Source organism: Megascapheus bottae, chromosome 2 (genome assembly GCF_031878675.1).
Source record: "Megascapheus bottae isolate mThoBot1 chromosome 2, mThoBot2.hap1, whole genome shotgun sequence".
NCBI lineage: Eukaryota > Metazoa > Chordata > Mammalia > Rodentia > Geomyidae > Megascapheus > Megascapheus bottae.
Window position 1 is genome coordinate 97,237,387 of NC_143510.1, and position 16,151 is coordinate 97,253,537.

General features: G+C 48.1%; 1 protein-coding gene across 4 annotated transcripts in view; it reads left to right on the plus strand.

The window, feature by feature from the left end:
• Shank3 (SH3 and multiple ankyrin repeat domains 3) overlaps positions 1-16,151 on the plus strand; it is a 66,190-nt gene that overhangs the window by 29,956 nt on the left and 20,083 nt on the right. For 3 of the 4 annotated variants that reach the window (XM_090328985.1, XM_090328987.1, XM_090328988.1), the window contains exons 13-18: positions 5,071-5,146; positions 5,393-5,475; positions 5,872-5,996; positions 6,103-6,235; positions 7,195-7,275; positions 12,465-12,488. In XM_090328985.1, the coding sequence (XP_090185111.1) occupies positions 5,071-5,146; positions 5,393-5,475; positions 5,872-5,996; positions 6,103-6,235; positions 7,195-7,275; positions 12,465-12,488 (522 nt within the window). The remainder of the gene's footprint in view (positions 1-5,070; positions 5,147-5,392; positions 5,476-5,871; positions 5,997-6,102; positions 6,236-7,194; positions 7,276-12,464; positions 12,489-16,151) is intronic. The other variant, XM_090328986.1, reaches the window with a different exon arrangement.

Here is a 16,151-nt window from a genome sequence, read left to right on the forward strand (position 1 = left end):
TAGGAAGGGCCTCTCAGGGGACTGGAGCCCACTGCATGAGTTGGCTGTATTATCTAGGATGTACCTTTTAGTAGGAGCCTTCAGGGATCCTTCTGTCCTGTGAGTTTTATTTCTGGCCCACAGAGTAGGTGTGGTCAATGAACCTTTCCTGAGTGGTGGTCGTAAATGATCACAGTGATGTGTTGAGTCACAGTGCATCTGTTTCTCTGCACCTGGAGGATTTGGGTTCAGAGTTGCAGTTTCCCAACACTGGGTTGACACTTCCCAATGGAGCCTGCCTATGTATGACTGAGAACCCTTGTTCTGTGCCAAATTTGGTAGAGACCCAGGAAGTTTGGGTGCTGACCCATTGTTGGCCAGGTGACTCGTGTTCTCTTACTGGGCGGATCCTTTTCCTGCTCCAGTGGTTTTTCTGGTGACATGGAAGGGTCTGGGCTTCCTTGTTCTCTGCCGGTGGAGAGTAGTGGATAGAATGGGGAATGATGTCAGAGATTTGGCCTTACCTCTGACAGGGTGAAAGAAGGGAATTGGAAGGTATGTGGGCTTCACACCTGTCGAATAGGAACTAGTCCTGTTCATCCCTCTAGGAAGGGTGGGTGGTAAGGTACTGGTCTAAGAACTGGATCCAGGAACATTTGGACCTTGGTCTGAAGCTGAGAAGGTAGGAAAGTTTGTGGTGGAGTCAGAGTCTGAGAGGAGCAGATGTTTGTTAGGTTTACTCCGTGCTGGACTTTTTGCTCCTCCACAGGGTGTGAAGGGCACACCCATATTTTGCAGTGTATTTTGCACCGCTTTTGCAAAGGCTTTGTGAGGAGCTGTCTGAGTTGGCCTGCAGGATTCAGAGAGGGCTTCAAAGCAGAAGTGATGTTTTGGCTGAATTGTCTGGGTGGATCCACAGACGAGGAGTTTCTTCGTGTTTGCAGGGATCTGGCTTAGGGTTCTGGTGCAGCACAGTATTCAAGACCTACACACCTGTCAGCAACTCACATATTGGAATGTAACTTTAACATTTTTAAATGAACAGAGTTGCCAACGTGTCCCAGAAACTCTGGGAGGTTGATTCAGGTGTTAAATTATTTCATTTCTAGGTGGTCCCTCAGCCGTGAGGGGCAAGTTCTTTCTGTTCTGGGGGCACTTGTAAGGAGTGGCAAGGCAGGAATGGGGAGCATGAGGTCAGTTAGATGCCCCCCGGGTACAGAGAAGGGACAGCCTTGTGGTGGAAGCTGAGCAGGCCAAAGTTGGTTGGTGATGCAGTTTTTTTAGGGTCATGGTAAGGATCTGGGCAGAGCAGAGGGGGGTAGGCAGAGTGAGCCAAGGTCACAGAAAAGGGAGAGGGCCAGAGAGTAGCTTGTGCTGGAGTGATGAAAACTAGCAGTTTACAGGGCAGGAGCGATAGCAGCCTTTCTGTAACCTCAGCTGTAGTCTCGCCAGCCCCTAAGGCAGGTTCTAGGCAGAACCTCCTGTGTTGAACTCAGACTGAGTTTGGCCAGAGACTAGAGGGCAGCCCAGCCATAGAAACCTGCTTTCAGTAGGCCTAGGTCCAAAGGAGGTAAATCTGATCCAGGGGCTTGAGTAGGACCAGAGAAGAAATTTAAAGGCCAAGGAACAGACAGTGTTGAGGCATGTGGGCTAGGCTGGTACCCAGGGACACCATTGGAAATTGGACTAGGAAATGGGTCCTGGTCACTTCATGAGGTGCAGAGCTATGTCGCTGGAGAAGCGGAGGATGGTGAGCTGCGATGGGAGGAAATGCTCAAGTCTAGTTTGTGCAGGGACCCCAAGCCCAGTGTGTGTCTCCTTTCCTCCCCCCGAGGTTTTGAGTTCTGGACCTTGGGCTGTCTTTTTTGTGTCTGATTAATAAGCCCAGAAAATGAATTTGTGTTATATAATGAACACAGTTTGTTTGGTTGACAAAATTTTCAAAGCAAGATTCTAGTGATTGTAAATTGGGAATCCTTCTGCAGGCTGAGTGTTTCTTTGACTTGATTGGTTTGAAGAAGGATGTCATGGCGGAATGTGAGGCATTCCTTCACCTTCATGGTGAAACCTGGCTTGTGCTGTTTTGGGGATGTCAGGTATGATTGGGCATGTTCCAGGGCCTCAGCCATTTGGGGCTATATCAGGAGGAAGCGAGTGCTTGCAGGTGGCAAGCATGATGGTAACAGGTCACTAGCACCCAGAGGCCCACCAAGTGTAACCTTCTTACTCTTGAAGGACAGACCCAGAAGGCCAGTCGCCTTACTGAGAATCTCACATCTAATAGTACAAATCTGAGTTCAGTACTTTTCTTAATGGCAGTGTGTTCTAATGTGAATGGGAACTCTGTCTTCTTCCCATCCAGCCTGTCTGTATCCATCTATCCCTTAACTAACCCACCTGCTTCTCCAGCAACCCATCCAGCCCACCCAGTCCCCCCTTTTCTCCATCTACCTTCTTGCCCACTTAATGCATTCATTTACCTACGTGTCTTATCTTACCTTTGACATATCCATCTATTCTCCTGTCTCATACCTCTCCTTCCTTTGTGGCCCATCTTTCCATTTTTGCTCTATTTAACCTATGCAGCATGTACCCACCATCTACCCTGCTAGTTATATACCATCTCTTCTGCCTGTTACATGTCAGGTGCAATGTTGAGGATTGGGACCACAGGGCATAATAAAACGTGGTCTCTGTGTAGCTCACTGTTACTTGGGAGACAGGTCATAAAAACTAGGTTTTTGGTGGGTGTGATGGTATATACTTGTAATCCCAGGAGGCTGAGGCAGGAAGACCATATATTCAAGGCTAGCTTGGGCTACGTAGCAAGATTGTCATAAAAAACAAACAAAAAAACAACAAAGGGGGGGGCGCTGGAAGTTTGGCTTAGTGGCAGAGTGCTTGCCTAGCATGCATGAAGGTTCAATTCCTCAGTACCACATACACAGAAAAAATCTGGAAATGATGTGACTCAAACAGTGGAGTATACTGCCCTTGAGGAAAGCCCAAGGACAGTGCTCAGGCCCTGAGTTCAAGCCCCAGGACTGTCAAAATAAAAACCAAACCAACAAAAGACTAAACATTCTCCTTGAGGCTCCCCCCCACCAGACCAAATTCTACAATGTGATTCCCTCTGATCTTATTGCTGGTTCCTGACATACTCCAGATTGATGTGTACACTGTGTTAAGCCCTGCCCCACTCTGGTTCTCTCATGTCCTGAGGTCTTTGCTTGGCTACCTTTGCTGGTGAGGCTATCCCTAGAAGGGTACTTCCTTTTTGGGGGAGAGAGCAGTACTATGGTTTGAATTTGGGGCTTGACCCACACCTGGCTTTATGTCTAGGCCAGCCTGGTCCTTGACCTTCCTATTTATGTTTCTCATCATAATTAGAAGATAGGAGACACCCAGCTTTTTTTCTTTCTTTCTTTCTTTTTTAACTGTTGAGGTGGGATCTCATGAACTTTGTTTATTTGAGACTGCTCTGGAACTGTGATTTTCCAAACCTTAGCAACTGAATTGTAGGCATGTCTTATAAACTTTTTGCCCAGGCTGGCCGCAGATTTCTTCCTCTTCCTCCTCCTCCTCCTCCTCCTCCTCCTCCTCCTCCTCCTCCTCCTCCTCCTCCTCCTCCTCTTCTTCCTCCTCCTCCTCCTCTTCTTCCTCCTCCTCCTCCTCTTCTTCCTCCTCCTCCTCCTCTTCCTCCTCTTCCTCCTTCTGCCAGTCCTAGGGCTTGAACTCAGGGCCTGAGCACTGTCATTGGGCTTTCTCAAAGCTAGCACTCTACCACTTGAGCCACAGTGCCACTTCTGGCTTTTTCTCTGTATGTGGTACTGAGGAATCAAACCCAGGACTTTGTTTGCATGCTAGGCAAGCACTCTTCCACTAAGCCATGCTTCCAGCCTTAGAACTGAACTTTTTTCTGCACCCTTGCTTTGTTTGCTTTTATCTTAAATGCTTGCCACCATGTTACATATTTATTGTCTGTTTATTGTGTCTCTCAGAACAGCTTATTAACTATGAGGGAAAAAACTTTTCACTGTTCTCTGCTATATTTTCAGAGGAAAAAAAAACACTTGGTACAGAGTAGATGTTTAATACATGCTTGTTGAACTAGAAAATGAGTCTTGGATAGTACTTCAGTAAGAGAGAATGAGGTCAGATGGTTCTGAGGGACAAAATTTTCACTAGTGGTGGGGCTTGGAACCCTTCCTAAGTGTGGGGAGTAGAACTGGCACAGGAGGACCTGGAGATACGATTCTAACTTTGCATGACATCTATAAGGCTGTGGAGAGGGAGCAGGCAATCCCTGGGCAGCTCCACAGTGGCCATGAGGAACTTTAGGATCAAAGAAATGTTGAGGACAAGATTCTGGGAAGGAGACCCAGACCTTGAGGTCTTTTTTTCTATTCAGAGCCAGAGCCTCCAGCCTAGGACACCAGCCTGGGATACTGTGAGGTTGCACCTTGGCTTTTGTAAGGAATTCAGTGAAGACGAGCTGCTCTCATGATAGTTCATTTGGACACATAAGCATAAACTGCATGCAACATGAATGAACACACCACTTGTACCCAACTGTGAGTACATGGACACTTGTATGTTACCATGACTCACAATGATAATGTATGAAGGAAGCAGTTGCACATGCTGCAGGCCTCTCTCTCTCTTTCTCTTTCTTTTTCTCTTTCTCTTTCTCCCTCCCCCCCACAATACTAACACACTATTGCAAGGCAAGGCTCATATACACATAGACTTGCACATTCTCTTCTACAATCTCATCTTTAGGGCTTACTGACTGGAGGGCCCTGGTCTTTCTGGTCTTCTGTGTCTAGCTATAAGGTACTCAGAAGGAGGGCCACAGCTCCTGCCCTGCTGGGCCCTGATTCTAGGAGGCAAGCATTCTCTGCATGCTTCCTTCTCAACCTTCCTACCTTAGGATCTATAGCCCTAGAAACCCAGGATTTGGGATCCATCCCCCACTTCCGTCTTGGTACAGGGGTATCTGTAGACAGAGACTAAGGCCAGTACAGTTGGGGATGGTCTCACCAGTTGGAGGCCAAGACTGTTCTTCAGGTTCTGATACTCTCTCTCCAGAAACCAGGGAGGACCGGACGAAACGGCTTTTCCGACACTACACTGTTGGCTCCTATGACAGCCTCACTTCACACAGGTACTGACAAGTGAGGGGCAGGGGTACGGGACATTGCCTGGACCTGTGGCTTATGGCATGGGAAGAGGAGGGGGCCAGGGTTTGGCGATATTGGTGGAGGGTGAGGAGAAGGTGCCCAGTGCCCAGCATGTCTGGACTCTGCCTTTTCCTCAGGATGGCCTGTGCCTGTGCGGTTCTGTAGGGGTCTGCCTGGTTGCCTGGCTCCATGCAGGGCTAGCCTTACCCTTTCGTGTTTTCCTCCACTAGTGATTATGTCATTGATGACAAGGTGGCCATCCTGCAGAAACGGGACCATGAGGGATTTGGCTTTGTGCTCCGGGGGGCCAAAGGTAATGGATGTATTTCTGGGGATGTTTTCTGTGTCTCTAGTCTCTACCCCTTCCCTGTCTATGCACTTTCCATTCTCTGCTGTGGTTGTGACTGTCTTGGTTTGCAGTGCTGGGTACAAGGCAGCAGTTTACTGTCCCCTCCACTGTTACCTGCCTTTTTGCTTGGGAAGCCTAACAGAATAGGGGCCTTTAGTAGAGGTGAATAAAAGAGGAGTGTGTGCTGCTGTTGTGGCCGGTGCCTCTGCCTGCTGCCTTCCCCATCTTGGGTCACTCTGCCCTCAGTAGTTATGAGCTTCTCAAGCTCAGCATGTGGAGGTAGCAGTGTGGCAGCTGCCCCACTTGAACCACACTGGTGAGTGCCTTCCTGCTCCTGCTTCCTGCTTCCCCTTCCTGTAGCAGAGACCCCTATCGAGGAGTTCACACCCACACCGGCCTTCCCTGCGCTCCAGTACCTGGAGTCTGTGGATGTGGAAGGTGTGGCCTGGAGAGCTGGGCTGCGTACCGGAGACTTCCTTATTGAGGTGAGGCATGCTCTGATCTGTAGTGGGGGTAGGCTGAGGGGAGATGCTGACCCCCAAGCTTCAAGGGGGTTCATACGAGCACCCTACCCAGTTGCCTGTGTCCTAGGTGAATGGGGTGAACGTGGTGAAGGTCGGACACAAGCAGGTCGTGGGTCTGATCCGCCAGGGCGGCAACCGCCTGGTCATGAAGGTTGTGTCAGTGACTCGGAAGCCTGAAGAGGATGGGTCTCGGCGCAGAGGTGAGGGCGCAGGCTTCTGGATTTGTCAAGGCTCTCCCCTTGGCTCCTGACCTTGGCCCTTTGACTTCAGGCCCACAGCCCACATTTTTCTTGTCACTCAATACTACTCGGTTTAGATCCTAAGCTCATATTCCTGAATTTAGACAAAATGCTGACATTCTTAGCCCAGGACACCTCCAGATCCCTGGTATTTGATCCATTGGTCCCTAGTCAGGCCTTTGACCCCTGACCCCAGATTGCCCTCCTCATATTCCCACCCCCTCCTTCCCGGCATCCCCCAGCCTTGGTGTGGCAGAGTCCTCCTTCCCTACGCCAGCAGCTGCCTGGAGGCCGGGTTGCCATGGCAACTGTGAGGTTGACGCTGCCACTGCTGCTGCTTATTGTGCAGGGAAGGGGGAGGCGGCACCTGAGGGAAGAGGAAAAGCGTCTTCTCCCGCGCCGACGTAGTTGAGGCTCAGCCTGGGCCTGGGAGGCTTTGCAGCAGCCTAACCCAGGTTGTTGGCTTGCCTGACCGGACCCTGGTCCCCCAGGGGGTAGTGCTACCAGGGGCCTGGAAACTCTGGGCAGCAAGAGGCAGCCTGGCAGAAGACCTACCCAGCCCCCACATGGCTCCAGTGCCCCCTTGCTGGGCCCTAGGAGCCTTCAGGGTGGGGGCTCAGACCCAAAACAGCCAGCACCGTGTCCCCCTTCGGTATTCTTGATCACCACCTGAGGCCCTGGTCAAGGGCCCCAGAGGTTCAACCACCCTGGCTCCAGTGCTCCCTGAGCTCCTGGAGTTCCTGGAGCCATGAAGAAGTTTGCATCCAGCCGCAGCCTGAACAAGATCCTGGCACAGTGTGACTCGTCCTCAAGGGAATACGAGGAGATCCAGGCGGTGGAGCGCAAGTGGCACTTGCATCTGGCCACGCCGCGCCGCCTGCTGCTGGACAGGAGGGCCAAGGCCTCCCTCTTCTTTGCAGCCCCACCTCCTCCCAAGAGAGCTCCCAGCACCACACTGACCCTGCGCTCCAAGTCCATGACGGCTGAGCTTGAAGAACTCGGTGAGCACTGGAGGTGGTTGGGGGAGTAGACAGCAAGCAGATGACCCAGGGTGGGATGGCCAAGGTAGGGTGGACCGGGCAGTGTGGGAAGCAGAGGGAATGAACTTGGGCTGAAGTCAAGCAGAGACAACAGGGAGGAAGGACTGGTTGGTGTGGGATCAGGTTAGAGGTCAGGTTGAATACTGGGTAGGGGGAAGGTCCAGCATCTCTTGGGTGAGAGGAATGGCTTCTGCAGATGTGTGCATGTGTGTGGATGTATGTGTGTGTGTAGCCTCCAGTTCTCCATGTTACCACTCTGGCTTCGTTCTTGCGCTTCATCAAAGTGAGGAAAGAACAGTGGTCAAGCAACCTGGTATCTGTTTCCAGCTCTGCTAAGCACTACTTGGGTCATCTTTCTGTTTATTTTACTCTGTTGGTGACTGCTCACTGGTCAAACAAGCCTGCTGGCCTTGTAGGATCAACATGGGGTGGGTTCTTGTAAGCTGCAGGAGGTGAACAAGAATGTGTCAGACTTTGATGAACACAAAAATCATCAGGACCATATCCTGATGTATGACACTTAACAGCCTTGTCATGGGCATATTAGGGTACATGATCATGTTCTCACATGTGTAGCAATTAATAGTCTTTTCATGGGCCTGTTCTCATACATGTGACTGTGTCCTCACTGTGAGAATATGTTAAATGTTTGTGAGTAGTAAGAGCCTGTGTCCTAACCACCAACAGCCTCATGGTGGGTATATTCCCATACAAGTGGATTGTTGGCACGCTCTTCTCTTCCACATTCTAAGTCCAATCCCAGCCACAGTTCCTTGCTCTGACTGTGTACCAATGGAAGGAACTTTTACCCTGGTTCAGAGAACTAACCCTTGTCCTTGCTCCCAGAGTGAGCTCTGATCCTATTCTGAACTACAGACTAGTTTGTCATAGTCTAAATAGGAGCTTGGACTACAGTTTTCCATTTAGTGTCATAACAGCTGTCCAGAGAGACTGGGATGACATGACCAGAATTTTCCTTGCCATAAATATTCAGAATAGATAACATACAAAAAATAATACAGACAAAAATATGCAGACAAGTCAAAAGAAAGGAAGAGGAGCCCTTAGGCTTCAAACAGAAAAGGGGATATCAAAGCCAGGGGAAGAGAGAAAGCTGATGCTTCCTAGCTGGGATGGAGATCCCAAAGGCAGGCCAGGTTCTGAAGCCTTCACCAACTCTAGGGGAGGAGACTGTGGGAAGGCTGGAACCAAGCACAGGAACTCAAGTTAGCATCAAAAGAATTAGAAGTTATTATAATGTAACCCTTCTATTAAGTACAATAAAAATATATGAAAAAAATTAAAAAAAGAATTAGAAGTCAGAAAAGAATATGAGATAGTAGATATAATGTTTATCACAAAGATGAGAGAACTAATGCACTAATGAACTAATAGGATAGGGCAAAAAAAAAAAAAGAGAGAGAACACATTTAGAAAGGATCTCTGAAGAACTGTCTTGTATTGGTGGTTTCCACCTAAAATCCTAGCTACTCCTGAGCTGAGGCATAGAGCATTGTGAAGCCTACCTGGGCAGAAAAGTCCATGAAAGTCTGTCTCTAGTTAACCAGCACAATGCTGGACTGAAGGTTTGGCTCAGGTGGTAAAATGTCAGTCATAAACAAGAAAGCTGAGCCGGAGTTTGACAGTCTGAGCTCAATCCATAATACTGGTAGGCAAAACAAAAAACAAAAAAAACTAAATGAAAATTAAAATATAAAACAAATACAAATAAGAGGGCTGGGAGTTTGGCCTAGTGGTAGAGTGCTTGCCTAGCATGCATGAAGACTCAGCTTTGATTCCTTGGTACCACATACATAAAAGAAAAAAAAAAAAGCCAGAAATGGCATTGTGGCTCAAGTGATAGAACTCTAGCATTGAGAAAGTCTAAGGACAGCGCTCAGGCCCTGAGTGCAAGCCCCAGGATTGGCAAAACAAATAAAACAAAAAGAATCTGTGGCTTGGATACACAGTATCCTAGACCCAGCTAAAAATGAAACAATGAATGAGGTCTGTCAGAGGAGATTACCCAGAAAGCATGCACAAGGAAGAGGAGTAGATATCAAAAGAGCAAGTAGAGGCTATGAGAACGAGGAGAGCCTGGCATCTACTTAGTGGAAGATGCAGAGGGAAAGATTTAAAAAAAAAAAGAAAGAAAGGCAGTGTTTGAAGAGTAAATAGTTAAGAAGGCCCCCTAAAGTGGAAAAGATGTGAAATTCCATTTTTAAAAAAAGCAGATGTCATAAGCAAATAAAAACTCATCTATATCCAAGTATGTCAGAATAACATTTTTAGAATGCCATTGACAAGCAGAAGAATCTTAGAGGAGAGAGCACCACCTTGCCTGTGCTTATCCTTGTGAAACTGGTTGGCCTAGAATTGATGTGATAGACTGCAGACTTCTCATCAGCCATGGCAGAAGGCAAGGATGCAATTAAGATGCCTTTTCACCTAGATTCTGAACTCAGTCAAACCTGCTTAACTGAGGGAGCCGTAGCACTAGCTGACTTCTGGCTCCAGCATCGTATAGATCCCAGGTCCGGCACAGGGAGCTGACCTGGGAAATGGATCCATTAACCAGGCAGCTGGGCTTGTGTGGACATCAGGCAAAGGCGAGTGGATGTTCCTTCTAGTCTCTTGCCACAGGCTGTAACATAGACGTGCTTAGGACTCTCCTGGTCTGCTCAGAAGTTTTGGGCCACCTGAATTCTGCACTCCATGACCGAGTGTAGGTACTCTGCTCTATCAGAGTTGAAGAACTCCCTCTTGCCCACATCCTTTCTGCATACAGAAGTGGGAGAGTTGAATCTTCGGTTCTACTCCTGAAGCCTCAAAAGAGGGTCACTGTGTGTGTTCTGTAGACGCTGCTTCACCAAAGGAGCACGAATATCAGACTGTTCCCGAATAGAGCTTAGAGGAGGACTGAGGATCAGCATAAGGCTCTGTGTACATGACAGCTGTTGAAGCTGGACCAAGGTTCTAAACTGTGCTGTGTTTAGAGATAGGCCAGGCAGCCAGGAACCCTGAACTGTACTGCCTCCAAAAACAGCTGGCATCAGAGGGCAACTTAGTACCCAATTCTTTTTTTTTTTTTTTTTGTGGGTCATGTGGCTTGAACTTTGCCTGGGCACTGTCTCTGAGCTCTTCAGCTCTAGGCTACCACCCTACCCCTGGGCCTGAGCGTTGTCTCTGTGCTCTTCAGATCAAGGCTGCCATCCTACCCTTAAGCCAAGCCCCACTTTCCATTTTCTTGAGGTTAATTGAAGATAAGAAACTCATGTCCTTTTGTGCCTGGGCTGGCTTTGAACCTTGATTCTCAGATCTCAGCCTTCTGAGTAGCTAGGATTACAGGCATGAACCACTGTGCCTGGCTTATTACCCAATTCTTAACCTGTTCTCTCTGGATGTCTGGTTTAAAGAAGCCATGTAAAGATTGAAGTTCCTCGGGTTTCTGAGGAGTCATCCCACAATTTCCTATTTGTGTTTTTAAAATGTAGAAAGAAGACATGTTGGGTCATCACTGGCATAAACATGTCTACCCTCACAGTTACAGCTAGAAGCTAATAGAGCCTGTTAGGGTCCATAGTCTGTTGAGAAATGACCTGAAGAAAATGTGAGATAATGGGGAAACGGGCTTCAGGAGGCTCATGCTCAGGGGGACTTGTGCTTGGTGGAGGATGAGGCAAGGCCCTGTAGAAGGAAGACAAGGAATAAGCTGTGGGTTGTTGGGTGAACAAAAGCTAATGAAGGTTTGGTGGCTGGGAGTGAGGGGTGAGTAAAAGGGGCTGGGGTTGATACCCTCCCAAGGGAAACAGACACACACACACACACACACACACACACACGCACACATATATGTTTTTTATTTTTGTGCCAGTCCTGGGGCTTGAACTCAGGGATGGGCACTGTGATTGAGCAGTTTTGCTCAAGGCTGGTGCTCTGCTATTTGAGCCACAGCACCACTTCTGGCTTTTTTTGTGTATATGTTACTGAGGAATTGAACCCAGGGCTTCATGCATGCTAGGCAAGGACTCTACCAGGGCACACTCCTAGCCAAGAGAGAGACATTTCTGAGAGAAATTCCGAGCACCTGGTCTCTTCCTTGTGTCATATACACATTCGCCTAAGACAGGTTTAGAGTCATTGGAGACCTAGATCAGGGAGTCTGGTGGAGGTAGGCTCCTCTAGTTTATCCTTTTTCCTTTCCTTTCCTTTCCTTTCCTTTCTTTTCCTTTCCTTTCCTTTCCTTTCCTTTTCCCTTCCCTTCCCTTCCTTCTTTCCTTCCTCCCTCCCCCTCCCCCCCTCTCTTTTTTGTCAGTTATGGGGCTTGAACTTGGCCTAGGCACTGTCCCTGACATCTTCAGCTCAAGGCTATCACCCTACCCTTGAGCCAAGCCCCACTTTCCATTTTCTGGAAGTTAATTGGAGATAAGAGTCTCAGGTCCTTTTGTGCCTGGGCTGGCTTTGAATCTTGATCCTCAGATCTCAGCCTCCTGAGTAGCTGGGATGACAGGCGTGACTGACTGGCCTGGCCCATCCATTTCTTTAGTAGAAGTTGGGACTTTGTTGTAATTTCTGGGTCCAGTTTTCTTTTGTGGTAAGAACTCATGAGAGGTGCCATATCATGTCCTTGACTCTGGCCTTGGTCTGGAACAAATTTCTCTGCCAGACATATATGTCCTGCCTGCTATTTAAAGCCTGCTTTGCAGAATGTGGGTGTAGCACTCCATGTTTGCTAAAGCTCTGAGTTTCACCCCCAGCATGGGAAATAAACCTACAGAATGCTCAAGGGTGACCATCTTGGTTTCTTAGTGGTCTCTGAACTTGGGTTTTTATGGATTTATACCTTTTTTTTTCATGGACAAAAATACTTGGCCTGAAAAATGTGGTTTAGTTATGCATGTGTCTCTGTGTGCATGCATGCATGTATACGTAAGCATGTGTTCCTGCTTGTTTTTCCCTCTTGAGTTTCAAGAAACTGGCAGGTTTGCACTCTTGGTTTAATAAGGGGCAGGGGCAGACCTGTGAGGCATGGTTGTTGGGAGATAGGGGATGGAAGGGGTGAGGGCAGGGAGACTAGTGTAGAGAATAGGCTCAGGTGCCATGGGATGAAGCCTGCCTCTTACCCCCTTACTCTGTTTCTCAATTCCAAGCCTCCATTCGGAGAAGAAAAGGGGGTAAGTCATCTGTTGTATCCCCAGGCCCAGCTTGCTTGCCCCTGTCGGGTGGTGCCTGGGTGTGAGGGGCCACAGTCAAGTCATGAACTGGAATCCCAGCATTCCCTCCTCTTGGTCTTTTCCCTGGGGAACTGGTGGAGCACAAGCAGGCCTGGGAAAGAGGAGTGGGAGCTCCCAGAGGTGTGTGCATCTGGGATCTACCGGGAGGCACAGCATGGGCTTGAAGGGGATTGGGTGAGATGGGAATATGAAGATCACTTGAGTCACATGGTGTCTGGGCCATGGTGGGACAGGCATGTCCAGATGTTCAGGTATGTTGTCCTTGCTGAATTTTTCAACCTACCCTCTGGGTTGTTGGTCTCCAATCTCATGCTAGTTGTCTGCACAGCCAAGTCTAGAGCAGAAGGGCTGAGTTCTACAGCACTAGTAAGGAGTTAAGAGTGTCCCTGCCTAGAGTTCACCACACCCTTTTCTGAGCCTATCTCCACATCCTTTAAGATTTTTCCTTATATAGTCTTGTGTATGTAGCTTGACTGTACAGAAAACCGAGTCAAATGTGGACAGTTCCTGTACCCCAAAGTCCAGTATCTGAGGAAGTCTTGGAGCCTGTTTACTACCTCTGCCTGCGTGTGTCTGTGTGCCATGTGTGTATGCGTGTGCATGTGCGTGTGTGCGTGCGTGCGTGTGTGTGTGTGTGTGTGTGTGTGTGTGTGTGTGTGTGTGTGTGTATGTGTGTGTTGGTATGTTGGTAGTGGAGCTTGTGCTCTGATTTGGCTTTTTCACACAGGGCTAGGGTTCAATCACTTGATCCACTTCTCTAATTCTGACATTTATGTATTTATTTAGCTGGTTAATTGGAGATAAGAGTTTCAGATCTGTTTGCCTGGGCTGTGCTTCACATCTTGATCCTCAGATTGCAGCCTCCTGAGTAGCTAGGATTATAGTCATGAGCCACTGGGGCTTTAACTCAGGGCCTGGTGCTCTCTGAGTCTTTTTATGTTCAAAGCTAGCATTCTACCACTTAAGCCACAGCACCACTTCTAGTTTTTGAGTGGTTATTTGATAAGAGTTTCATGGTGACTTTTCTGCCTGGGCCTGCTTATAACCACAGTCCTCAGATCTCAGCCCCCTGAGTAGCTAGGATGACAGGTGTGAGCCCCTGGACCCGGTGCCCTCTATCATTTTTGTGGCACTGGCCTTTCTGGATGTGTGTATCCTTTTCATCTCTCAGCTCCCCACACCACACCTCAGCCTTCTGTTAGCCTTTCAGGTATTAAAAATGGATGTCAAGCGTTCCTCTAAAGACCCATTTTTTCCTTGTTCTAGGAGTTGACAATCAAAGTGTTTCTGAAATGTTTTGGTTTAGTCCTTCAGTTCATAGTGGGGTTCCCAGGGTACTATGCTGTGGCCATCTCTCAGCTGTGGGTAAAGTGGCAGATTTGCCATCCATGCAGGCCTTTCTTCACTTTCATCCCAGTCTGGTCCAGTCTTCATGCTCTGTGGGAATGAAGCCCAGACCTAAGTGGCTTCATTTCCTTTTTTAAGTATCTAAAATAATCTTCAAACCAGCAATCTGTGGTCTATACTGTCCCCTGGTGGTGTTGAAAGCCATATTTAGGCCCTGTGAGTTGCTCTGTAGTGGGAGCTTGCTTTGCTGGCAAACTCCTGTGTTGTTTAGGACATCTTTGGAGCTCCAATGGAAATGGCTACTTGTTTTCACTTCTCCAGAGAAGTAACAAATTGTTTGGGGAGACAAAGTGCAAATGTTTCCAGACTTTGCTTATCTTCTGCATTGTGCCAACAAGGAAATGGGCTCCTCTGTTAAATCTCTCTAGCCATGTGCTGCAGTTACTTTAGTAATTGAGGTCATTGAGTCATATCTGAGAAATAAATGTACAGGGTGGGTCTGGTTTTGGTTGGGCACAGGATGGTTTCAGGAATTGATTTATTTTCTCACGGCAATTACCAAGTGGATGGCAGGTAGAATAAACAGGTGCTGATAAACAGTTCAGGTTGGAACTGGAAGGAAAAAGTGTCCACACTGAGCATAGGAGTTGTACAGCAGAGCCCAGGGAGACGTATTGGAGAGACACTCATTTCCAGTTAACCAGAACAAAATCTAGAAATGGAGCTGTGGCTAAAGTGGTAGAGTGCTAGCCTTGAGTGAAAAAGCCAAGCAAGAGCACAAAGCCCTGAGTTCAACCCTTAGTACCAGGCAGAAAACAAGAGTTAAGCAGACCTTGGAGACCAGGTAGATCCTGAGGGACGGGTGAGAGCCTTAGTGGTTAGGTGGAAGCCCTTGAATGAGAGAACTGATATAACAGCTAGGTGGGCACAGGTACTGTCCCCAATCCCTATTGAATGCTTGAGCACCGGCTCTGCGTTAGCTCCAAGAAAAAGATGAGTGGACCTATTAGGGTAAGAGTTTCTCTTGGGATAGTCCATCTAGCTATACCTCTGACAGCCTTCAGACACATGTTAAACTGTTAAACAAAAGTAGGGATGGAAAGGGGGACAAAAGCACGAGAAGGGTTATCAAGGTTCGAGAAGTAATGCATCCATTACCTGACAAATGTAACTGTAACCCCACTATACATTATCCTGACAATAAAATACAATATAAAAACTAAGCAGTGGGCCGCAAGTTTGTCCTAGTGGTAGTAGAGTGCTTGCCTAGCATGCACAAAGATCTGGGTTCAATTCCTCAGTACCACATATACATAGAAAAGCTGGAAGTGGTGCTGTGGCTCAAGTGGTAGAGTTCTGTCCTTGAGAAAGTCCAAGGACAGTGCTCAGGCCCTGAGTTCAAGGCCCAGGACTGGCAAAAAAAAAAAAAAAAGCAAAAGGCCGGGCGTGGTGTCTTGAAATGAAGTGCCTGAGGCTTACTGGTGTCTTCCCTCCTACTGGGTCTTGTTCCTCAGTCTTCATGTGAGACTTTCCTAACTCTGCTCTGCTTTACTGTGCTTTTTGGCTTTCAGAGAAGGTAAGGGAATCCTCAGTGAGGAGATTGCTTTTCAACACCGTTTCCTTTTTCCTTTCTCCTTCTAAGCGTCTTCCATCCTGTCTAGAGCTGCCTTTCATCAGAGGGAAGGAGGAAGGTTTTCTGTTCTGTATTGGGCCCCCTGCCCCATTTTTTTTGGGGGCAGTCCTGTTGCTTGAACTCAGGGACAGAGCACTGTCCTTGGGGTTTCTCAAAGCTATAGCACTACCCCTTGAGCCACAGCACCATTTCCAGCTTTTTTCTATGTGTGTGGTACCGAGGAATCAAACCCAGGGCTTTGTCCATGCTAGGCAAGCACTCTACCACTAGGCCAAACTCCTAGCCCCATATTGGACCACGTTTTAGATCCCCAGTGCAGGCTTTGTTTTCAGGAAGTATCCCTCCCTTGTTTGTTGATAATTAGCTCACCCATTCAGTCAGCTCTTCTGGACCAACACCTGTTTGAAGATGAGGGTCTGTCCCAGGGCAGTGATCCTACTAGAAACAGCTTTTTTTTTTTTTTTGCCAGTTGTGGGGCTTAAACTCAGGTCCTGAGCACTATCCTTGGGTTTTCTCAAGACTAGAGCTCTACCTCTTGAGTCACAGCACCACTTCCAGCTTTTTTCTACGCATGTGGTACTCAGGAATCGACCCCAGGTCTCTGTGCATGCTAGGCAAATACT